The sequence below is a fragment of the Mycteria americana genome, chromosome 7 (genome assembly GCF_035582795.1).
Source record: "Mycteria americana isolate JAX WOST 10 ecotype Jacksonville Zoo and Gardens chromosome 7, USCA_MyAme_1.0, whole genome shotgun sequence".
NCBI lineage: Eukaryota > Metazoa > Chordata > Aves > Ciconiiformes > Ciconiidae > Mycteria > Mycteria americana.
This window is the reverse complement of record NC_134371.1, coordinates 64,307,768-64,332,409: the sequence shown is the minus strand read 5'-3', so window position 1 is coordinate 64,332,409 and position 24,642 is coordinate 64,307,768. Positions and strand designations below refer to the sequence as shown.

At 59.7% G+C, this 24,642-nt stretch overlaps 1 protein-coding gene and 1 long non-coding RNA gene across 7 annotated transcripts in view; both read left to right on the top strand.

The window, feature by feature from the left end:
- The first annotated feature begins 3,449 nt into the window (after nt 1-3,449).
- LOC142413232 (uncharacterized) lies at nt 3,450-5,528 on the top strand. Its single transcript, XR_012776696.1, has 2 exons — nt 3,450-3,576; nt 5,299-5,528. It is a non-coding gene; the product is annotated as an uncharacterized LOC142413232 (long non-coding RNA).
- A 3,222-nt stretch (nt 5,529-8,750) lies between these two features.
- The window catches only part of SSBP3 (single stranded DNA binding protein 3), a 54,774-nt gene continuing 38,882 nt past the window's right edge, over nt 8,751-24,642 (top strand). For all 6 annotated transcript variants that reach the window (XM_075508821.1, XM_075508823.1, XM_075508818.1 and 3 more), the window contains exons 1-4: nt 8,751-8,949; nt 9,081-9,153; nt 9,347-9,408; nt 10,151-10,235. In XM_075508821.1, the coding sequence (XP_075364936.1) occupies nt 8,894-8,949; nt 9,081-9,153; nt 9,347-9,408; nt 10,151-10,235 (276 nt within the window). In that variant the 5' untranslated portion in view covers nt 8,751-8,893. The remainder of the gene's footprint in view (nt 8,950-9,080; nt 9,154-9,346; nt 9,409-10,150; nt 10,236-24,642) is intronic.

Here is a 24,642-nt window from a genome sequence, read left to right as displayed (position 1 = left end):
CTGGAGTCGCGTGTCAAAATAAATCATCCATGGAGGCAAGGCAGAGAGGAGGAGGTTTTCTGCTCTCGCACCTCCCTGCATCTAACAAAGCCTCAGAAACCCCAGGCGGGAAGCGAGAGCTGGGGCAGGATATGGCCGTCCCGTGGCCCCGGCTGCCCCAGAGTGGAGCCGGTCCTGGCCAGACGCTCCGATGCTCCGGCTCTCCTGGGAGCTGGTTCTCCATCCCTTCCCAGCTCCCTTGGCTTCACCTTGTGGCAGGCAATGCACAGAGCTGCCAGGAGTGATAAAATGGCTGTCCCCCAAATTTATGGAGTTTATCTGTGAATAACTCTTGGAGGTGAAGCAGCCGTTGAGCCAGGGAGGAGGAGGGCTTTATTTTGGGATAAACTCCCCCAGGAGCAATGCAGGGCAGGCAGGAGCCCAGTCCCAGCCTCAGGGACCAGCAGGGACGTGCCCCACACGCCCCGGTCCCCCCAACTTGTGGGGATGGAGCATCACCGGGGCGAGCTCCCTGCTCACCCGCGCCAAAGAAAGCCAAAGGCTCGTTTCCCATCCGCAGCGTGTTTATTAGGAGCTAAGTCATGAAGAGACTTTGGCACATCTCCGTCGCTCCCGCGGAGCGTGTTTAGCACAGCAGAGATCGCTGCTTTTTCCAGCCGCACGTGCACACCCGGGATTTCCATGCCGGCCGGGCGTTGCTCCCCATGCACCATTCCCACAGCGAGCTTATCCTCCCCCTGCAAAAAAAAAGGTTGTATCTATGGGCTATGGAGCAGCATCCTGATTTCTGGGGAAGCACAGCTGAGGCTGAGCAGACTCGAGCCTCCCCCTCGTCCCCCCTCCCCGTTCTGCTGCAGTAACATCCATCCTAAGTTTCTGAGCCTCGTCTAATTTTGGAGGCCGTTAGCAAAGCAGGCACTGTTGCAGCCAAACGAGACTGCCAATGTTTCCTTTAAAAGCTGCTTTCACTCCGAAGGACTCTTCTAGATGGTTTGCTTTTAATAGCAGGCTGCAGGGTGCAATGCCCAGCTCGTGGCCGGGGCTCTCCCCGGTGCGGGAAGGGACTGGGTGGCAATGGGTGCAGGATTGGAGCCACGCACGGAGCCGCACGCATCCATCGTGGGCCACGGCCGTGCACCCCCTTCCCAGTTCAGACCAGCAAAGCTCCCCACCCCCTTGCAGAGCCGACCCCCCTGCAGCCCTTCCTTCCCTTCCCTCGCCTGCTCTCGGGGAAATCTTTAAGGCAGAGCGGGCCGAGTTCAGCCCGTAATTGTGCTAATAGCTCAGGGGAGAAGAAAAGGCCAGAGAAGCTGGTGGGGAAACGGGAGCCAGTGAGGTCAGCGTGCTGGTAGGTGTGAGTGCTTTGAAAAACCCAATTGCTGCTTCAGTATAACCAGATTCGGGAAAATGAAGCTGAAGTGTGAAAAATGAAAGTGAAAAGATAGGAACCAACCCACGGCTATTTATTCTAAAAATACTGACCTAAATACTTAAGCGCACATATAAAAGTAGTTGTCTTTGCTGATTTCTTTTATGAGAATCTCCTGGTTTGGTTATTATTTCACTCGGAAACCAGAAGATGAGACTTTTCGGAGGCACCGAGACCGTGTCCTAGCCTGGCACTCCCAAAGAGTTTGCTGTATGCCTAAAACTCATCTGAAAGCCCAGCTTTGAAATTCATTCATTAGGCTAATGAGGCCCTGCGGTTAGCAGCCCACGCCTCCGCCGATCAAAACAGGAGAGGCTTTGGCTGGGTCTCGTGCGATGGCTCTCATGTTTCTTGCCGGGTGGGACGACGGCGGTGGCCGGGGGCACACTGTGGGCACAGCAAAGCCCCGGGGGCTGTGCCCCGGGCACAAGCAGCGCTCGCAGCAGGAGAAGAGATTTTGGGGCAGAGGGAGGCGTTGGGGCAGTGGGCCCGGCACAAAGCATCCCTTGGCTTGTGGCATGGGCAGAGCTGGGCTATAGTTCCCATCTGGGCTGCTGTACACATCTGGGCTATTCACATCTGGGCTGTTATTCACATCTGGGCTGTTGTTCCCCCCCGGGCTGTTGTTGCAGGCAGTCGCAAGCCCCTGCCTCCTCCCCGCTCATCTGGCAGCATCCAGGGCAAGGATGTGAGGAGGCTGTCGACAGCCTGAGCGCTGAGCCTGGCTTAGTGCAAAGGTCCCCGGGGCCAGCCAGCGCAGGACATTGCAGAGGAGCACTGCCATCCTGCAGGCAGCCCCCTAATTAGATATTTTGGGGTTTCCCACATCCCTGGAGGTGTCTGGACCAAGTACCGGGGTGGATGGCGAGGAAAACCCAGGTGCAGGAGGTGAGCATGGGGCCCTGAGAGGAGCACGGGCCGGTGCACGAGGACCCCCGTGCGGTCACAGCCCCCGATGTGGCACCGTGGCCCCGCTCTGCACGTCCTTCCTAGGAAAGATTATGGAGGCACATTACGCATGGAGGCAAAACGGATGGAGGAGCGGGCAGGAGTGCTGGGTCAGCAAGTCGCGCAGGCTAGACGCGAACGATGAGTGCTCAGGGGGAGAAGGAAGAGACCGCGCTTAAAATAGTAAAGGTGAAAGCAGGCAGGGGGAAGCGGCTCCCCGCCTGAAGGTCGGAGCGGGAGAGCCAGTCGCAGCGTTTCAGTATGACAAAGTGAAGATGCAAGCCAGGAAAGCATGGGCTCGATGAAAAAGGGTTCTTTTGAGTTACGAAAAGGGGTGCTCAGTGCAGCGTGGGAGCAGGGAAGGGCGCGTGGTCCATGGCCTGGGGGCGAGCCCAATGCATGCAGCATCCTGCAGCCAACGGGGTGGATGAGCACCAGCCAGGTCCCCTCTCTGCCTGCGGGGAAGCGTGGTGGCCGCACACGGACGGGGGTGCAGGCAGAGCCAGGGCAAGGCCTCTGAGCAGCAAGGGCTGGTTTTGAAACCTTAGAGGATGCTGCAAAGGTGAGCGTCCCAGAGGATGCTGGCTCCTATGGCAGGCTGCTGCCTGGGAAGCCTCTCCTCCAGCTCCTGAGGTCCCCCTTTCTCCCAAAAAGCTCCCCGGAGCGGTGGAGGAAACCCTCATGGGCAGTGGAGCCAGTCAGACCACAGCTCACCCTGCAGCAGCTTTTTGCCTAAAATCAGGCTGCTAAAATAAATACAAGTACTGCCGTCGTGCTCGCAGCAGATTTACAGCTCCACGCGCACATCTGGCACCCATCCACCCTGCTGTGGGAGCACCCGTGGGGCCGGTGGCAGCAGGAGGGACGTCTGCTCCGACACCCAAGGTCACCCTCCGGCCGGCTCCGCGAAGCATCCCAGGAAAGCGGAGCCGAAGAGACGCTCCTGCCCGTTGCAGGGCAGTGGCGGGGGCGGCTGGCTCAGGGCACTGCCGGCGGCTCGTATCAGGCGGGGACAGATGGAAGAGGTGACAGATAAGGGACTCAGCCCGGAGAAGAAACGGGAGCGATAGGACTCAAAGGCACTGTCCTGGCGGAGTGAGGAGGCTCGAGACCAGACCCAGCGGAGCTGGATTCAGATCCTGTAACATTGGCCGGGCGCCCGCTCCCCACCTAAACCCCTCCTCGCTGAGGGCAGAGGGGTAAGGAAACCACTGACGTTAAACTGCAAATACTTAGTCGGTGCAATGGGTTTTCTGCCTGGCTCCTGGGGCAGTTGACAACCACTGCTACCCCGGCAAGGCTGCGACCCTTCGCTTGAGAATGGCTGACGCCGAGTGGCAGGCAGCACAGCTTGGAGGCCATCCCTGTGGGATGATGGATAGCCCGTGGAGGGGGAAACTCCAAGACAGGCACCATCCCATTGTCTGTAGGGGCTGCATGCACACACAGCTCTGCTGGGACCCCCCAGAAGGTCTCTGCTATACCATAGGAGATCTGCAGGCAGCATTTACGTGTAACCCCTGCAGCGTCCTCGCCCCACGCTGGTGCCCTGCTTGGCCCCACGTAGCGGCCACCGGAGCCCAGCCGCAGGGAACAAGCAGGGTCAGACACAGACAGCGCAGCACGGCAATGCCACCGTCACCGGTAGGAGCCAGGCTGGGGGTTATCACTGTGCCACCGTGCGGGGCAGGACCGCAGCTCCTGCGTGCTGGTTTGCTTTGGGAGGGGATATTTAATTGCAAAACATCCCTTGCAGGGAGATGTAGGCTAGCGGCAAGGCAGGTGGAGACCAGGAGGACCTGACTTGCCCAGAGCGGCTGGCACTGGCAGGCAGTGGGCAGAGGTGACACTTTGTCAGGCTCATGGGGTGACGAGGGTCTGACATTTCGGGTTTTGCCTTTGCACAGCCCGTCCCGTTCCTCAGGAGTCCGACCGCACCCCAGAGTGCCAGTTTGGGGCTCGCAAGTCGTCCGTGCTCCTCAGACGGGGAAGTCCTGCTCCCCAGCTGTTATCTTCGGTGCTTTCTCCCTTCGAGCCTCCTACCTCTGTTTGTCTCCTCTGCAAGGACAGGGACCCGCAGAGTTAAAATCCCAGGAGTGCCAGCTCTGGGAATGCAGCACTGCATCCCAGCCTTCCCTGCAGCTGGGGAAAGCCCGGGAGCCTGTGTCCCACATGGGTGCTCCTGCTCGGCACTTTGCAGTGCCTGCCTGCAGCTGAGGTTAATGCAGGTATTGCGGGTAAGGAATCCAAGCCGCCACGCAGGGAGCTGCTGGGGAATAGCTGCCGTGCTTTACATTCACAGCCCATCTATTTTGCAATAACTTCACCGTGATGTTCCCACGTAGACAAGCCTAAGCTAGCATAGATAATGAAATGGGTTAAAGGAGACAGGCGGAGGGAGAGGAGAGGAGCCAGCAACTGGTAGTAAATCAGGGAGAGAACAGGGTTACTTTAAATTCAAGGACTCGGTGGCAGGGCGAGTTTGGTTTATGCCGAGAGGCACGGGGCTTAGAGGCTGAGACGCAGTTTGGGAAGACAGAAGTGTCTCCTCGGAGGGTCCACCGACCTCTCTGTGTCCCCATCACCCCCTCCTGCTCCTCCCCGTCCCCCCGTGCCTGCCCCATGGGTGTCACTGGGAGTAAGCACAGCCAAGGGCACCCGTCCCGGGTGGTAAAGGGCAGTCGGGGGATCCCGAAGGAGCTGCCAGCCTGGCAGGGCAGGCAGCGGGCTCTGCTCCGTGGGGGGAAGGTCCTGCCGGCCCCCGTCGGCTCGTGGTCGGGGCCCGGGGGGACCCAACCGCTGAGGCTCCCCCACCTTTGGCACGGGTTTCGAGGGAGTCCAAACAAGCTAATTAAATCCTGCTCAGCTTAATCAGAGCCATTGAACACCAGTCAGAAGAAATTAATCCCATGTTTTATTAGATGCTGTTTGAAGTCGCGTTTGGCACCTCGTCCTCGGTTCTCATCTCCTTCTGGGGAAGGAAGAAGGACATCTGCGGGGAAGAGCGAGGGTGCAGCAGATGGCAGCGGGGATGATTCAGGGGCTCGAGGAAGGAGCTGCGACTCCAGCGGCGTCCCTGGGGAGGGGCGAGACACCTCTCCCTGCATCCCACGGCCCACCGCCTCCCCATGGCTGAGAGTCTGCGAGCCAGGCAGGCTTCCCAAAAATACGTGTTCCTCCGCATTGCATGCTAATGGCTCTGCGCGATAGGTCCCACCGCAATTAAAGCACGCGGAGCGTTAATATGCAACATGGAGAGGCCACTCTTCCCACAGCTACTCCCTCCCAAACCTGTCCTTCCTGCTGTGCATCCCTGCCCACGGGGAGCCTGCCCACGGGGATCCCACAGCAGCCCCGGCCGAGCCGCCGGCAGCGCCCGGTGCATTCGTGCCTTCCCCCCGCTGTGCCCAGGGGACGCTGCCTTTTCCCCCACGGCACCTTCTCCTGCCTTCGGGCTCGGCGGAGCTGGGTCTGGTGGGTACCCGCCGGGTGGGTGCTGTGCAACGCGGCCCCGGCAAGGGAGGCACCCTGACGGCTGGGAGAAATCCATAGGCGGGTGGTTAAAACAACCAGCTGGGCTCTTGGTTTGGGGTTTTTAATGAATTCTAGTGCCTTAATTGCTGCAACTCAAGAAAAACTCCCGACGAAGAGAAAGCCCAGCCGAGGAAGGGGCCGAGGAAGCCCAGCCCAGAGGTTGCCCTCCGAGCCTTGGGAGCGCTCGGTAGCCTTGGTACGTCCTCCTGCGACTCAGCTAGACAGAGCTGCTGGCTTCGGGTGTGGGGATTTCTTTTTTTCCTGAAGTTCCTGTCATAACTTGCGTTAAAACTTTGCAGAGCCATTTAATTGCGTTCTGCGGTGGTGATGATATGAAATTAGTCTCCCTTCTGATCTTTAGGTATGTTGGTCCAAAGCACCAGCTTGTAATTTGCTCTAATCATCAGGTCGCGGAAGATGCGAAGGCAGGGCTGGTACCCGGTGAATTCACACGGGCCGGGAGTTTCCGCCCTCGCTGTGCCGGCCTTTGGCGGCTGGCAGGTCAGGCTCTGCCACCCTGGGGTGGCAATGTTGGTACTTTCTTTTGGTGCTGCTTACGGGAAGCTTTCCATCAACTGCTCTTCTCCATCTCCCCTAGCAACAGCCGAGAACCAGAGCTGGTCCAGAGGAGAGGAGGGAGAGCCAAGGCGGCTTCCCGGCCCCCGGGGCTGCTCTGTCCTGCGAGCACCTCGGAGACGTCCTCCCCTCCCGCCTGGAGACCTGCAATCAGGCCGCTGAAGGCACCTAAGGAGGCAGAGCTCCTGGCTCCCATCGCATTTCCCTGGGCTTGCTTCATGTCCCAGACAACCCCAGGGGTCAGGGAAAGGAGGCGGCTGGGTTTTGTCTACTCATCTATCCCAGAAAATCAACAAGTTAGAAGAAAACAAGCTCCCCATGACCAGGAGAGGGGCAGGGAGAGGCCCTTTTGCTGCTCAGGGCACAGCGCCTATCACGCCGGTGGCATTAATGCTTTCCACCTCCACGCAGAAGGTTCAGAATATGAGGGTATTATTTTTAACCGGGGATATTTAGCGAACGCCTCATGTGCTGCCGGAGGGTCAAATTTATCCCATAGCCTCAGTCCCAGGGGAGGTTCCCGTTTATTTTTGAGCTCTTTGGAGCAGCAGAGGAGCAGAGGGATGCGAAGGCTCCAGAGACACAAGGTCTAGGATTTGCCTGGCCTGGCCCTCCGGCCTCTGCCGCAGAGGCGTGCATGGCGCAGAGCCCCTAAAGCCTGTCTCGCCATCTCTGCCGTCACCCTGGCCCCCACCCTGCAAAGCCAAATTTGTGCGAAGTGCCACATTTTCTCTTTCCAAAGAGAGGATCTCGGCCGCCTTCAAGTTTTGATCCTTTTCGACCTACCGCATTGCAAGGAGATTTTTTTATTTCCCCCCCCCCCGTTTGTTTTAAACCTTGCTTTAAAGCGAGTTTGGCCCTGCTCAGGCAGGTCCCGATGGCCAGGAACATTCCCATGGGGCGCAGCAGCACTACCCGCCACCGGAGGAGTTACTCCTACGCCCCACGGCTCCCCACATCGCCGCCCCAAGCCTCCCTGCCCTCGCAGGAGGGCTGCCGGGCACACATGGCCCTGCTCAGGCTCCTCAAGCTCTTCAGTGTTTTGCAGCATGAGGCTCGATGCGTGTAACCTCCCGATTTTAACAAACGGTAGCTAATCACATAACCCCTACCCAGCGCGCAGCCTCCGTCCCCGCTGTTTTTTGTTCAGCGAGTCATTTTGGAGGTAGAGGTGAGGCCAGGGCAGGGGGGGAAGAGCTCTTTGAAGCCCTTATTTTTGTGCTGCTCCAACATCTGTTCCCGTGGAAACTGCCACCAGAAGCCGGGAGCGCTGGTTGGTTTGGTGGGCTCCTGTGTTCCCGTGGAAATGGCTGTCGGTGGGGCGAGGGGTGCAAAGCCCGGCCTCCTAAAGCAGGGGTGCCCCGGGGCGGCTGGGGTGGCACGGCACAGCCTTGTCCAAGCCTCCGACAAACCCCGGTGAGAGGCAAACGGGATCCCCACGGCCCACTCTGAGGGACCCCAGCAAGGCGACGGGGCTGGGACCCCCCCCCCCCCCCATGCAGGCCGGAGCACCACCCAGCCCTCCCCGACCCCCCGGGGGTGGCTTTCCCCCCTTGTTTTTAAGGGCAGGGAAGCAAAACAGGCAGGCAGGCCCCACCGCAAGCCTCGCCCCGTGACTACAGGCGCTGAAGTTGGCAGCCGGGGGAGGCCGGCCCCAGGCTCCCCTCAGGGCTCCTCACAGCCAGGCCGCCTGGCCCTGAGGTAACAGCCCGCAGCGCGGGCTTCGGGTGCGGGGCGCCGGGCGAGACCCGCCGGGGCCGAGCCGGAGCCGGAGGCGGGGGCCGAACCCGCCTGCCCACCGCCTCCGGCCCGGCCCGGCCCGGCCCCGGCGGGTCCCGCCCGGCGCCGCGGCCAGAGGCAGAGGCAGAGGCAGAGGCAGAGGCAGCGCCCGCCCGGGCGCACCGCCGCTCCCCCCTCCCCTTCGCCGCCCGGCGGGCGGTTTCAAGGCCCCCCCTCCCGAGGTCTCCGCGGCGCCGGCCAATCAGCGGGCGCTGCGCGCCGCGGCCCGGCGCCTTAAAGGGCCATGGCGCGGCGCCGCGCCGGGGGAGGCGCGCCGCCCGCGGGCCGAGGCGGGGGGGCGCTAGGACCGCGCGCGGCGCCGCGCTCCCTCCCTCCTTCCCCGCCGCGGGAGGCCGCCCGCCGCCTCCGGAGGGGGGCGTGGCGCGGGTCGGCCCCGCCCCTGCTCGCCGGTGATTGGCGGGGGCGAGCGCCCGTCGGCGGGGGGGGGGGCGGTGCCCGGCGCGGCCACGTTCGGGTGCGCGGCCAGCGGCGCGGCGGGCGCAGCGAGCGGCGGGGCGATGGGGGCGCGGCGGCGGCCGGCGCTCTGACAGCCCCCGGCGCTCCCTCGGCGGCGGGCAGAGCGGCTCCCGGCGGCGGCGGCGGCCGCCCCCCTCCTCGGCGCGGACCATGTTCGCCAAAGGGAAGGGCTCAGCGGTGCCCTCGGACGGACAGGCGCGGGAGAAGTAAGCGGCGGCGGCGGCGGGAGGAGCGGGGGGGAGCGGGGCGGCGGCGGCGGGGCGGCTTTGTGCGGGGCGGGGGGGGCTCCTCCTCCTCCTTCCCCCCCCGCCGCCGACCCGCCGCTCGGCTGTTGCAGGCTGGCGCTGTACGTCTACGAGTACCTGCTGCACGTCGGCGCCCAGAAGTCGGCGCAGACCTTCCTGTCCGAGGTGAGCCCCGCCGCCCCCCGCGCCCTTTGTGCGCCGCCGCACGCCCGCCCGCCCTCCATCTTGCGCGGGGCGGCGGCGGCGCCGGGGGGTCGCCGCGCGTGGGGGCCCACGCCCACTCGTGACCACCCCCCACCCACCACCACCACCCCCCCTTCCACCCTCCCCCCCCCCCCCGCCTTCCTCTCGCCCGCAGATCCGGTGGGAGAAGAACATCACGCTGGGCGAGCCCCCCGGCTTCCTGCACTCCTGGTGGTGGTAAGTGCCGGGGGCGGGGGAGCCGTCCAGGCGGGTGGGAGCACCCCGCGGTGCCCCGTCGCGGGTGGGAGCGGCCCCGGCTGCCCGGCAGCCCCGGGGGGTCGCGCCGACGGAGCGCGGGCCCCAGGGGGTGAAGCCCCGCCGACGGCGTGAGTCAGCAGCGGCGGCCCGTGGGGCTCGTCGAGCCCCAGACCGCCCCGGCTCCTCGCTCCCGCTCCCCGCAGGGCGGCGGGGCGCGGCGGGGCGGCGGAGCCACCCCCGGCCCCGCGGGAGCGGGCGGGCAGCGGCGGCGGGCTCGGAGGAGGCAGGCAGGCCGGCCGGCGGGCGGGCCTCGCAGCCCTCGGCGGCGGCGGGGCCGGAAAGCCGCCGGGGCCGGCCGGAGGGACCGAGTTGCGGTGGGGCCTTTGGGGCGGCCGGGGGAAAAGGCAGGGCGAGGCGGCAGCGCTGCCGCGGGGGCCGGAGGAGTCCCCGGGGTGCCGTGGCGGTTGCCCCTCGGGGGTGCTTTCGCCTCTCGGAGCACCCGACATCACCCGTCCCGGGGCGGCAGCAGCAGCAGCGGGTCAGGCACGTCCGGAGGTCCGAGCGGCGTGGAGCTCGGATGCGCGGCCGCATCCGGCTGAGGTCCCTTCCCCGGCCGTGGGCCCGGCGGGGTGGGAAGCTGCTCACCTCCCGTGACCCCCCGTCTCGGTGCGTGAGCCCTGACGAGTAACCGCCTCCTCTCTTGACTTTCTCCGCCACGCAGCGTGTTTTGGGACCTTTACTGCGCAGCTCCCGAAAGGCGAGACACTTGTGAGCATTCGAGTGAAGCGAAAGCCTTTCATGACTACGTGAGTAACAAGTTTCTAATCCTCGCGGTAATTACAGCGTTGGGGAGCTCCGGCTTCTCCGGCGCACCGAGAGCCAACGTAACCGACTGGCAAAAGCGTGGTTTTTTTAACCAACAATGTTCTGATTTGACTGAACAGTATTTCATAATGTTGCAATTATGTAAATTAGCTCAGATACTTATCTTAAGTACTTAAAGGCATTCAGGCTACTGGTAGAATTAAGCAGTTTTGCATAGCGATGGACAGCAAAGAGATGGTGAGATATTTCATGCTGAGGATATCTCAAAGGGTGGGCAGGGGTTGGATTGCGGTGGGGAGGAGGGAGGGATTCCCCAAAATGCCGTTGTATGCCCCAATGAATATCTCCCTGCCTTTGGCAAGGCCGGGGGCTTCCTTGGTTGTCCGAGTCTTCCCTCGAAACCAGCAAGGTGAAGGCGTTTGCTCGTTGAAGGTGGCGTTGCAGACCCCCCCCCTTGGTTGACGGTGTGCATCTTGTCTGTCGGTATTTTGGGTTGTTCTCTGCAGAGGTGTTAGCATGACCCAGGGATGATGCTCCTGGGGTGGGATGCCAGGGCTGAGGTGCCTCCCAAAAAGACACCTCTTGGCAAGGGTGCGCGGCATGTCGGCTCCGGTGGGCGATGGGTGGGCTGCCTGCTCCCGTCCCACGTGCGTCGCCTGCATCCGCAGCGTCGGGAGGAATTTGCATCAAAGGATTAGTCACCTGGCTGCAGGCTTGGACCCCAGTCAAGTGAGTTTAAACCCTGTAGCAGGAGCTGGTTTTGTCTGCTCCGGGGAGCCTATGGTATGGAAACCATTTTTCCTCCCTTCCCGAGTTTCTTGTTGCCTCGACATGCCTGGGGTTGGGATGCACGAGGGTTTGCTGGCAAGCAGCGCCGGGCAAGCGTCTCGGGGACCTCTGTGGCGTTCTTGCATGCCGGTGCTGGACGCAGCGGTCGCCCTGGGGCGCGGGCAGCGCCGGGCTGCCGGAGAGCCTCGGCCGGCTGCTGAGCTGCCTCTCCTCTCTGCCCGGGGTGGAAAGATGCCCGTCCTGCTGGGGCATGGGGGAAGCAGGTCTGGGTATTTGCTAGATGGGGGTTTGTCCATCTGTCCGTCCTTCCCCGCGGCCGCTCTCTGCATCACTTGTTTTTACTGGGTCGGATTAAGATGGTGAACTCCTGAACTGAGGGTCAGAGCTGACAACGGGCGGCATATCCACCAGTGCCCCGCTTGGCATGGGCAGCTGCTCGCTTCCTGGGTGTTTTGGGCCAAATTCTGGGTTTTTTGGAGCCCGGTTGGGACAGCAGGCTCATCAGGAGCAAGGCAAAGGTAGATCTTGGGGCGGCAAAGCCGCAGGTGAAGATGACATTAGCAACAAAGACATGGTAATGCTCTGTTCACAGCAGCCTCCTCATCGTGTCTGAGGATTTAGTGTATTTAGAGAAATTAATCTTTTTTTTAGCTTGGTAATAATTCGAACAATAGACCTGAGTGCATTAGATGATTCGCATAAACTTCTTTAATACATGTTGCTTTAAGCTTAGAGTAAATAGACACAATCCTGATTGTTTTTAATTCTCAGTGTAATGCAGTTTTGTAACAGCCCCAAGTGCTTTACCTTTTGGGTTCTACTGCAAAGACTCATAAGAAGATTTTCGCTCCCTCATGCCTTGGCTTGGTGGCACTGGTTTGGTTTCCCCGGGCATGTTGTGGCCTCAAAACGGGGGTTGTGCTTCTCCCCCCCCCCGGCGTGGCTGATGGCAGATGCTCACGGCGCGCTCCCTCTCCGAGGAGCAGTGTTTTCCCAGCACAACGTGTACTTTACAGGGCGAGGGACCTACCTGGCCAAAACTTAAATATTGACCAAAGAACCAAATGATAACCGGGGGAGTGTGAATAGCGCCTTGTTTCTTGCCAGCCTTTGTGCCAGGGCGGGCTGCCGGTGCTGGTGAGCATGGCGGCCGGCCTCGCCAATGGGCACCAGAGCCGAAATGCAGATTTTTTTATCAAGCACCAAACCCCACAACCCATCAGCCAGTGCATGGCAGCTAAAATGGGGTACGAGGCCCAAACAGGGTTGGACCAGTGAGTCATGAATCACTTCATATGGTGGTTGCGGTTAAAAATATTCTAATATAAGCCTTGGCCCAGATTGGTAGAGCATCGTGTTTACACTTGGCCAACGATGGGCAACCTCTATGCGGCCAGCTCGTTGTTTGCCCAAAATATGGTGTTTATTTACCCAAAGATAGTGTATTTACTGTGCTGCTTTAAGGGCAAAGCAGGGGGATGCTCCAGGAGCAGCGCGGCGGTGCCGGGCCAGCCGGGGTTTGGCACGCTGCCCTCCCGTAGCTGGCGCCGGAGGGGTGCTCGCCCGGGAGATGCGACTTTGGGAGGGGGAGTGGTGTGCCTCGTTAACAGGGTGCTAACGGTGGGATTTGCATGCTGCGTCATTTCCACTTCGTTTCCCCGTGTAGCTGTATGAAAACTATTAGGAGCAGCAGGACAAATGGCCAGTTTCCCCCTCCAGTTTTTAATATTGAACTCTGAAGTGAGGGGAAAAACAAGGAGAAATCCCACCCGTCTGTTTTTGGGGGAGACCCTTGAAAGCCATGGGCTCTTGCCATGGCTGAGGAATATTGCTTTTTACCTTTCCCTCAAGGTTTTTCTCCTAAGCCGGGACAAAAGGCTGCTAGGGCTTGGTAGAATGTGCTTGTTGGGAGAGGGGTGATGGGAGCGGGGATTCACCCGGCGCAGGCGGGAGGAACACTCTGCTTCTCTTTCCTTCCGTGTCCGGCACGGCGGCGAGTCTGTTAACGCAACTAACGAGTTGTGCTGGTCGGAGGGTTATTAGTCAGCCTCTCCCACCTGTTAACAAGTTAACAGCACCACGAGCACCCATCGACTTTTAAAACTCAACCCATAGCTGTTGATTTGGGCTCTTCCACCCGGCAAAGCCCCGTGGCGAGCGCGCCGGCGTTACGGTGCGCTCCCGCGTGCTCCTGGAGCCAGCAAGCTTGCAACGGGATCGCTCGGCATGACAGGGGATTTCAGCCACCGCGTTATCTGGGAATTGGCCGATGGCTGGTCGCAGTTGAGCATTTCAACGCCGTGAAAGCCAATACAATTTGAGTTAGTGGTGATGACTGCCAGTTTAAATACCGCAGTGAATTTCTGTCAAAGAGCTAATACATAGAAAGGGGAATTGCAGAAAACTTGATCACCAGAACCACTTCAGTCGATTTTGGCCTCGAGCTACAGAAAATGAACTTAAATCTAGTTGACTGTTGCTACATACTTTTTGTGGTATTGCGCTGCCTGCATCGCCAGCTCAGAGCATCAGTGCGCAGGAGAGAAAAATCAGGGTAGCCTTTGGCTGCCGGAGATTTTGACTTCATCCTTCCCCTCCTCTGCTGCCCCCAGCTCCACCCTAAGAAGGACCCATGCTTGGGAGCATTTGAAATGATGTTTTCTTTGCAGTGCAAGATCTATGGAGCGGTGGCTTCAACTTGCCATTAACGCAAAGCATTGATTGATTGATTGAGTGATTTTAACTTTGGAAAGCTGATGCAGTTCTTTCTAACTTTGGTCTGGAAGGATGCTCTGTGGCAGCGGGGGCGGTTGCTGCTGGAAAGGTGGCGGTTGGTCTGGGAAAAGATGGTGTGCTTGGGGCTTGTGTTCTCCCACCCTGGTTGGGGACAACCAGGGCTCCTCCTTTTTCCCCACCATCTGAAACAGTTCCCCTTGGATTGAGATCTCGGCGAGGGGGTTTCTGAAGCCCCTGGAGATGGACGGACGAAGGATCCGGGCTTGCTGGCGTTAGCGTGCAGCACTTTGCTCAGTGGGGAACGAGGTGAAACCCAAGGGGCTGGAAGGATTTTGGCCCGTGGGCAGTATGGGCTGGGTGTGTCACCCAGGCACTGGAGTGTGAACCCCAAACACGGCTGTTTTCCCGCTGTAAGTGCCCTCCCAGCCACGCTTTGGAGGCGAGGTGTGGGAAATGGTCCTTTTCTGCTGGATCTGCCTGTCGTGCCCCAGCCGGCTGCAGGACAGGCACCCTGTCCCGGCATCGCTGCCTCGGCGTCCCTGGGCTGCAGGGACACATCTTCTCGTTGTCACAGCGTCTTCTCCTCCCCGGGGTCCATGTGGCCACCTCATGGCGTGGCACCTTGGCGGGACACCTCCTGGGAAGTGATGCTCTGCATGCATGAGGGGTTCAGTGGGACTGTCACCTTCCCTGTGCCAGGCTGTTTTCTTGCTCCACGACCGGCGAAGGTTGTGAGACTCTTGTTCCAAGCACCCACGGCCGCGTGGGGTGGGTGTGGGACCAGCAAGCATGATGGTGTTGGTCCACGCGCGCCTCTGCGCACGTGGCGATGGTGGTCCATGAGTGCCTCTGCAACGTGCCCTTTGCAGCTGGTTTATTAGAAACATATCGCATAGGAGAGGAGGTGTTTTGGGGGCAGATTTGGCGTAACGCAGGGACGTGGGTTAGGAGCAGCTTTGTGCGGCCCCTGGGAGCCTCCCCAGGCGTCGCCGGAGCCCTGGGCGCAGGGCTCAGCCGGCGGCACGCACGGCTCCAGCCCGTCTCCGAGCGGGACTGCGCTCCATCTGGGCTCCATCCAGCTCCGCTCTGCAGGGACAGGGTTCCCCAGTAGGTAACCAGAGAGAGGAGTTTCCTTTGGGAGTGGCAGGCTGCCAGGAGCAGCTGCAAAATTCCACATCACTTTAACCAAAAAAAAAAAAACAAACCCCAACACCCCCCCCGCCCCCCAAAAAAAACCCAAACAAACCAAAACCCCCACAGAAATTCCATCCTGGCAGTGCGCTGGGCTCAGTCTTCCCTCCCAGTTTAGGGTACTGGTGTGTCCATCCTGCCTGCAAGCCCGAGCATCCCTTAAGCCCTGCTTTTACTTGAGCGCTGCGCAAAGCTGGATTAGTTTAATTTTATATTTTAAACAATATTTGCTGTCGCGACGGAGCAACTTCCGCTGCCCGGCAGCAGGACTGGGGCGTTTCGGAGCGGCACCTTTCCATGGGTGATGCCGATGGAGAAGCCACCGGCATGAAACCGGAGGTCAGAGCCCAGAGCTTATGTCTTAGTCTTTGACTGGGGAGCCTAAATATTTATCCTGTTCTGTCCCTAATGAAAACAAATTGTCAACAGTTGTTCAGTAACTGACTAAATTAAAATCTGTAATTAGTCAATTAGATTAAAGAGTTGGCACAACCTGATTGTATCATGCTGGTTAGGTTATTAAGAGAAAGGGTGTGATTTTTAATTACTGAATGCTAATTTTGACAGTTTCAAATGGAAACAGACGTTCCCCCCCCTCCACCCCACCCCGAGTGCCTCTGCAAAAGTAAGGCAGGGGATGGATTTTATGTCAACAAATGGTGCGAAGATGCAAAGTTTCTCCGGCTCCAATCCGGGAGGGGTTTCTCCTGGAAAGCCGGGGGTGGGACGGGAGGAGAGGGTGCATCTCTTCAATCCTGGCTGACGATGGGAGGGCAGGTGGGGGTTTGTGCCGTGGGCTGGGACCCCCTGCGCCCCTGGGTGCTGGCGTGGGTGTCTGGGTGCTACCTGGGGAGGTCCCGCTCTGCCGTCCCCATGGCCTGTCTCGGTGCGCTTGGGGCAGCGTACTCCCGCCTCGCACGAACCGCTGCGCGGCAACGAGGCAGATCTGAGTCTTTTTTATTTTCTGTAGGGTTTTTGTATTTTTTTTTTTTTTTTTTTTAACCCCCCCTCCGGTGCTCGAGAGGGGCCAGCTCCTGGTGGCAGGCGAAGCCCGCGGCGGGGAGGAGGAGGAGGAAGGCCTTGCGTGGCGAGCGCGGCAGCCCGCGCCATCCCATTGTTTGCCCCGGCGGAGCCGTGGCCACGTGGGCGAGCGCGGTGAGGCCGGCAAGGGGACCCGCTGCCGGCGTGGTGGGCTGCGGGGGGAGCAGCCGCCCCCGGCAGATGCTCGGCTCTGGGCGAGCACAAAGCTCGCAGCCCTGCCCTCCCCTGCTTTCCGGGGTCCCTTTGGAGGAACAAAGAGGGCGAGGGGCCGCGAGCTGCCGTGCCGGGGAGGCTGGCCGGCGGTGAGGGTTGGGGGGGGGCTCCCCGTCCTGCTGGGGCGGGCAGGGGGGAGGTTCGTTAGGTCAGGACGCCGTGTATTGGGTACGAGTGAGGCTTTCCTGTTCTCCTGATCATTTCCTTCCTTACCTTGGAAACTTGGATTTTCTCCTACCTTTTGTTCCCTATTTTTCTCTTGTAAAGCCGTCCCTGGATCTATTAGAAACAGCTGTTGGAGCCAGTCCGGGGAGCGGGCGAGGGGCTCCGGCTCCTTCTCCTCTTTCACCGTGCGTGCCCCCGCAGCAGAGCCGGTACCACCTAAATGGCACCGGCTGTGCGAAACCCTCGCTGATGGGGGGTTGCTCTAGAGAGGAGCTGGGGGAGCTGCTGCAGCGGCCTTTGGACCTGTTTTTCCTTATAAAGAGAGGGGATGGCAGAGGGAGAGGTGCAGCACCCGCAGCGGCTCGTGCCAGCCCTGGTGCATCCCGGGCCGGCCAGTGCCGGGGGTCTGCCCCGCTCTGCCTGCCAGACCACGCGTGATCCCCGTGAGCATCACGCCGGCCACCTCGCCAACAACCCGCTTGTGGGTCAGGTTATGAAACTCTGGCTGAGGCTTCTGCTCAGCCCTAACCACAAGCACATCCCCCCCTTATTTCCCAGCAGCTTCTCCCTCCGAGTCCTGACCCTGCAGAGCCCCAGGGGAAGACTCCCCCCCCCCCCCCCCCCAGAGCTGGGGGGCTCTGCGGGGCGGAAGCGGCACTTTCCTCCGGGCTGGTGGGGAGCGAAAACAGCTCGTTGCAAGTAAACAAATACCTCGCCTCTTCCTCGCTTTGGTTTTTTTTCTTGGTTTTTTTCTCTCTCAAAACTCCTGCTCGTGGCCACAAGTGCCAGGAGCTGAGTTCACAGCTACAGCTGTGCAGTCGGGGGGATTTCCAAAATACGGGGTGGCTGCTTGTGGGCGCCGCTTCCCATGCATGGTGGGACCCAGCTGCCCCCCCACACCCACTGCCCCCTCCCCGCTCCCATCCCCGCGTCCCATGGCGGTGACGGCCATCCCCTGTGCCCGTCCGGGGCGAGAAGGGCACTTGGGGGGCTTTGGGTAAGGTTTGGGCATGGGTGGGGTGCAGCTCCCCCTGCGGTAAGGCCGGCTTTTCTTTTGTCTCAGGTTTGTGCATTTAAATCATATATTTTTTTGGGAGAAGAGGAGAAATGCACTCTGTCCTACCTGAGTTTAATGCTGCCTGCATGGAGGCTTTTAGTATCAGAATTAAGCAAAATGTGTGTGTATATATGCAATTATATTTATGCAATACACAGAATTAAGATATACGTATAGAGATAGATAGATATAGGTGCATGCGCCTGTATATTTGGCGCGTGGTTGGGGCGGCGGGGCAGAGCAGTGCTTCACGCCTGGCCATCGAGCCCTCTCCCACCTGCCTTGCTCTTCCTCTTCCATGGCCATCGCCACCATGACCGTTGGCCTTTAGCAAGATGATTTCCACCTCTGCGTTCCCTGGGCTGGGCGGGAGGTTGTGGGGTCTGTCCGTCCGTCCATGCGCGAGGCAGTGCCACTGCAGCCTGCTGCCTCAAGATAAAGTCCAAAGGAAGACCTCTGGCTGTGTCTTAAGCTAACATTTTCTTTTTTAATTTTTTTTTTCTTAATGTCTCTGCATCAGCCCTTGAACATTTGATCTCATGCCTCTCCTCCCAGGGTGCGGCGGCTTTCTGTAGTGAAAATGAGCTCTCTCCGCCCCTCCTGCCTGCCTTAAACAGGGTCTGGAGTGGGGGTTTTTCCCTCCCATTTTCCCTGGATTTGAGCTGGTTTCTTACAACCTCACAGGGCTGAGCTCGCACCTATAATTGGGATTTTTTTGGCTACAAACGGAAACAGAGGATGCACTGCCGTGGTTCTGGCTCGCTGGTGAGCGTGACCTGCCCGGCACGGCTGCCGTGCCGGCATCCCATGGTGTTCCCGGTGGCATGCCAGCCCAGAGCCGGTCCCTCGTACCTGATGTGGGTTTTCTCCTGCATCCCCTCCTGCCCCAGCTCCCACCCGTGCAGTTGCCATCGCACCCGGGGCGCCTGGTCCAGCACCGATGGGTGCCCGCCAAGGCGAGCGGCCGGCTGACATCCCCTTTCCTCCCAAAACAGGCTCGCTGTGAGGGTGTCCCAAGGCTTGGCTTCACTTATTTATTCATTTCTGCCAGCCGTAACGGGGAAAAGCCTCTGCGTCACCTCCATGGCCTCTGCCCCTCCGGGTGGGCAGGGAGCTGCTGCCTGCCCTGAGCTGCGCCTTGCAGCTCAGCTTCTGGGCTGGGGAGGAGCTGGGAGCTTGGTTTGTTGTTTTGGGGTTTTTTTAAGTGAAAAAAAGGCGGTGCACACCAGGGAAGGGGGCAGGGCGCTTCCTCGCAGCGCACCCTGGTTTGGAGTGGGCAGATAAGGCTGCAGCATTGCGCTTGGCTCTGCTCCCCGCTCCCCTGCCAAAGCCCGGCAAAGCGTCTTCCTTGCCCTCCTGCTCTGCCCGGCCCTCGCTGGGTGCTCGTCCCCGTTTTTGGGGGAAGACCCGCTGGGATAAGGGCAGCCTGTGGGGCACGGGGGCTGCTTGAGCCCCCGCATCCCCCTGTCCGGGAGCGATGCTTGCAGCGAGGAGGAGGAGGAGGGAGAGGTGCTTCCCTCGCCCTCGGCTCCTTTCTGTGGGAGAGCCGTGCAGCTGGTGGGGTGTAAATCACACCCAGCCTCCCCCCGCACCATCGCCCATCTGCCTGTGGGGCACGGAGGGGAAGGCGGGAGGGGGGTCGTGGCTGGTAGCAGCGTTGGGGTGACTCTCCATCGCAGCTTCAGCCTCCCTTGCCCCCCTCCTGCATCCCTGGCGGCTCTGGGAGGGGGCACGCTCCTCCCCGAGGAGCAGAACCCGGGTCTGCCTGTTGGTGATGGAGACCCCTTGGCTGTCGGAGTCTTTCTCTGCAAGGCGTGAACCGGGAGGTAGGTCTGGTTTTGTAAGACCCTGTTGGGGTCTGGTTTGAGGCAGGGGCGGCCACGCTTTGGAACGCTTGGTCTCATCGGGGGGGCTTCCGGCAGGGGTGTGCTTGGTGGGGTATGGCTGGGGATGGAGGTGGGAGCTCACAAGGGAGCAAATGCTGGTCCGTGTTGCACGTGGGCATCCTCAGCCCAGCTCGAGGGCTATTTTCCATGAAAAAAACCAAACCAGCTGGTTTTGTTTTATCCTGGGCATCGCAGCACCGATAACACCCAGGTGCTTCATGCCTTTGCCAGTCTCCTCTGGAGAGAAGGTCCAGGCTGGGGCTCCCAGGGCTTGTTTCATCATTAGAGACACATTTACTTGCTTGTCCCGGAGCCCTTCAGGGTCTCGTGGCACGTCCTGACAGTTTGTCCGTCCTTACCTGCAGTCATCAAGGAGTTTTCAACATGACTTATATAAAGCCTTTGTACTTGGATTGCTCCACCGTGCTGCACAATGGCTTCTTTGTCATCCTGCCAGCTAATTAATTTTAACTTTTACTGTTGCTCCAGCATGGTGCACCATCCACCTGGTCCATTTGAAGCTTCCCCCCACCTTAAGTGTTTTTCAAGCAGTTTGACTTGTTGCTGCTGGGAGAAACCAGCTCGCCTCGCTGGTGCTCATCTTCTGGAGAAGGAGCTGCCCTCACGCCGCTGCCAGGGCCGGGGCTGGTGAAGAAAAAGCCATTAGGAGGCTCAAGTTTTCTCCTGTGGCTTGTTTCTCCTAGCTGGCAGCTGAAGGTCCCCTTGGAGAACATCCTCTGATGAAAATAACAGGCTCTCGCTCCCTGGCCGGTGATTGGCACCGCGTGCATCTCTCAGCCAGAGGTGAAAGCCTTGACTGCATCTTCAGGACAAAAAGCCCTTGTGCTCGGGAACGTACGTGCACTGGGACGTGACGATGATTATTTCTGGAGGGTCGGGCTTTGGTTGTGTGCTGGAAACCAGGTGTTTTTCCCTTGCATCCTGTGAGCAAACATCTGCAGCGGGTACCACTGCAGCATCCCTGGTGTGGGGGGGAGCTCACCGCCGGTACCCCAGGGATGCTCGCGGGGAAGCCGAGCACCTCCCTGGTGCTGCCCGGAGAAGGACCAGGAGGGATGCGATGCCAGCTGGGTGTCCCCAGCCCGGTGGGGTGGGACGAGCCAGGGTATTGTCTTTCCCGGGAAGGAGGGATGGAGATCACTGCATGCATAAACATCAGCTGAATTTGCGGCGATGGGGTTTGCGTGAGCGGTGCTGCGGCAGAGGGGACCTCCCCGCGCTCGGGATGGGGATGGTGGTGGGTCAGGGAATATGGCATTGCTGCCTTTGTGTTTAATCTGGTTATAAGGGTGGCTATTAGAGATAATGAATTTTGCCTGTCCCCGCCGTTGTAATACAAGAACCCAACTGTCTTTCAACACCGCGAAGGTCACTCCTCTTTATTTCTGGTTGTAAATTTTGCTGGTTACAGATGTTTGGGGATGACGGACATGGTTAATTAAGTTTCTCCCGCCAGCCAGTTGGCAAGGTGCAGGAGTGCCGGCACGGGGTCAAAGTTGGAGAGCAGGACCAGAGCGGGCGGCCGTGCCGGCAGCCCCTTGGCACGGTGGCCCGGCCACGAGCCCATGTCACCACAGCCCTGGAGCCAAGTGGGGCTGGGTTTGCACGGACCCTTGCACCTCTCGTTATGATGATTTTGGAGCGGGCTGGTGGGAAGAAGGCGGCTTTGGGATGGAGCAAGTTCCCATCCTGCTGCCCTCATTTGAGGGGAATTCAGCAGGAATTGTCACACTTGCTGTCCCCACACTGACCCCGAGGGTGGGAAGGGGGGTGCAAAAAGGGGGATCCCCTAAATTTTTGCCATCGAGCATCTTTTGCACCAGTGCCAGCGGAGACTTTTTCTTTCCCAAAGAGATTTTGACGGAGTGAACAACGATGGTGTGTTGGGTGGCAGAGCCAATACCCCCCACCGAATTAGCACTGGGGGGGTGGGAGCCCCTTTCCGTGGGGCACGAGGCTGGTTTCCTTCCCGGTGCTGACCCCGCCGGGCAGGAGCCGGCTGCGTGCGCTGCCTGCGCGCTTGAACGCAGCACGTGCTGCTGTGCCTCCCCGGCTCCGCTCCCCCCGCGCGCCTGATTTATGCCGCTCCACATTTTCTCCTCGTTTCCATGCCTCTTTCTTCCCTCCCTCCTTTTTTTTTTCCCTTGTGCTGCCTGTGCATCTCCTTGCTCCCTTTTTTTTTTTTCTCCTTATTGCTCGCAGGCCTCCCTGTTATCCCAGCAAGCTGCAATATTTGGGGCTCCCTGCTTGTGTGCGTTCAAAATGGGCTTTTATTCTCCCAGAGGAGGGGACCGTGGTCCCCATCACCCCGCTGGGACGTGGTCTCTCGGTGGTGAGGGGGGTATTTTTGTTTCTATTTTATTTTATCGTTGCAGGGCACAAGCCGTGCATCCCCGTCGTGGATGCTCCTGGCCCTTGGTTGCAGCAAAACTGGCGGGGTGGCCGTGGGCGCCCATCTCCTCCATCCCGACGTCGCTGCTGGGCGCAGCGCCGGCCATCTGTCCCCTCCTGCGCGGCGCCGGCCTGCCGGCTGCTTGCCGCGGTGGCAGGGCTTGCCCAGCATCTGCGAGGCCGTGAGGGCTTGTGTTTAACAAAAAAAAAAAGAAAAAAAAAAGAAAAAAGTTCCATTTTTTGCTTTGTTTGCCCCCATTTCATATGCGTAACCTGACTTTTTGTTGCCTTTTTTTTTTTTTTTTTTCCCCCCCGCTGCCGTGCCAGGCGCATCGAAAGTTTGCTGGGTCTCGCGTGCGTGCGCGGATGCCGAATAATTTTATTAGCCGCCTGGAAGGGAGCCAGCACGGCATGCATCGCGCGGGAGGCGGCTGCTGGGGCGCCTTTTCTTTTATTTCCCTTTCCCAGCCGCTCCCCCTTGCCTCCGCCGGTCTCCCGCGGGTTGCATCATCGACATTATCCTTTTATTTTTTTTTTATATATATTTCTCTTTTTTTTTTTTTTTTTTTTGCTCCTTAAAGGGTTAAAAACGATGGGGAAGTTCAGCTAGCACTTGCAAGATATGGTTGCCTTAGCAACAGGCCTCCTAATCTGGTAGGTGACCTGAGAGACTGTGGAAGATGCAGGGGTTGGTTTGGCATTTCATTATTTCATGAGGCTGCGGCTCTCCAGCTGGTTCCCTTCCCAGCGCTGCCGCCGCGGCTGCTCCCCCCGCCGCCGCCCCCGGCATTCCTCAGCAAAGCCCGGGAGGGGCCGGTGGCGCGGTCCCCTCCCCTGTCCCCTCCCTGGGTGCTGGTGGGTCCTGGGAGCTGTCACCCGTCCTGGGGAGAGGGCTTCCCGCGGCCCCGGTGCTAATTATTCAACTTTGGGGTTGCAAAGACGGTTTCCTGCCTTGCCTCCCCTCCTTCCGAAGGATTCGCTGTAGTGGCCTGGTGGAATAACCTGTGCGGACCCCAGGAGCTAGCGATGCTCTCGTTGGCACTTCCAAAACCCCAATTTTGGGGTCCGTGCTGCTCTGTCGGGGTGAAGCCCGGCAGTGGGGCTCTCCCGTGAGGAGCTGGGGCTCGAGCAACAAACCGATGGGGCACAAAGAAGGGAGCGCGGGTCTGCAGCAGTTGTAAAGGTGATGGAGGTGAGATGCAGGGGTCCAGCAAGTATTTTTGGGGAAGGAGGGTGGGTTTGGGAGGAGCACGGCAGCGTTATTCCAGCTGCTTTAGGCTGCTCTGAGCTCACGAGGCCAGGCGAGCGTGGCCAGCACGTGCCCTCGTATGGATGGGCCAAGACCTGGGCGTTTTGGTGCTGCAGCTATGGCCTTTTTCTTCCTTTTTTTTTTTTTCTTGGAAACATCCTCGAGTTGGCATCTCCCAACACGCTCCCTTTTTCCTTGCTGTCCTGACCGCCCCATGCGAAGCATCGGCGAGCACCCGCTGCTCCTTGCCAGTGGTGAGGCCGTCTAAATTAAGAAACCGCATCAGAAAACCTCCCTGCCAAATATTTGACCTCACCGAATCTCCGGGTGCCATCAGACGGGCACTCAAACTCTTCTGCCTCCACGGTCCCGCGTGGGGATTTGGATGGGTGTCTATCACACCCCACAGCACCCATCGGCACAAAACCCCTGCAGCCTGCTCCAGATTATCATTGAGCTCTTTGCTGGGATGGCCAAGCCGCTCTCTGTGCCCAAATCAGGATGTTTTCCTCCTCCCCGTGCGATGCCGAGTGGTTACGGCGTATGGCACTGCCCTTGGCATCCAGCCGCGGCGGCTGGGCAAGGAGACCCCCGGGGAAGGGAGGTGTCTGAGGGGCCGGGGCCAAGCTCCCTGCGGGTACCAACGGAATAAAGGGGCCAGGACAGCGCCGGGAGCATCCCATTCCCGCAGATCCCGGCGGTGCGGATCTCTTTTGTTTTTTTTTTTTTTTTCCCCCTCCTGCTATCGCACAGCGGCGGTGGCAGCTGCCTGCGGACGCCGGGGAGAGCCGCCTTTGTTTATCCGCCTCTCCGGCAGAGCGAGCGCGGGGATGCTCTTGGATCGAGGTGCCGATCTGTCATCTCCCAGGTTTTATGCATCCCCAGACAAGAAATCAGTGGCGCAAAGCGCGGACTTTTTGTTACTTATCGCCGAGCTCTGTGCAGAGCGCGGCTGCTGAAAGCAATCTGGTGTCTGCGATGCCCAGATTTATGGTTTCCCAGCCTCATTCTAGGTGTTGGCTTCCACCGCGAAGCAAAAAACCTGGTTTGAGCCATCGGTGTAGGATGAGAGGACCATGGCGTGCTGTAGCATTGGACCCAGGCAGGTCTGGTCCCCCAGCTGGCGAATGCCCCCAGAGCCCATCATCGCCCCAGGTGGGTCAGCATCTCCCTCGCTCCGTCTTAGCCAACGCAGACAGGAGGACCAATGTCCCAGGGAGCCGAAACACGGCTCGGCTTTCCCTCTGGGTCTCCTCTGCTCGGGGCATGCTTCTCCAACCCCCTGCCTGTCCCATTGGGGTGGTAGAAGCAGAAGCTGCCCCTCGGTGAAGCAGGGGATGAGCCATCAACAGGGAGGAAATCCAGGCAAGCCAGCAGAATCCCTAGAAAGCCCCTTTTTTGATCGCTTCGTCCCTTTTTTTCCCTCCCCATCTCTGCTTTGTGAGGCTTTCCAGGATTTGTCCCTCTCGACAGGGATTTCGGGTGGTCAGCCGGTTCCCCAGGCATGGATGGACAGACAGACTGCCCATCAGCCGGCACACACTGTCCGTCTGCAGAGCACTGTGTTCTGCTTGCCAGGGGCTCCCGGGTCTCAAGCGCAGGATTGTACATGTTTTTTTTAAAGAAAATCAAAATTCCCAGGGAAAATA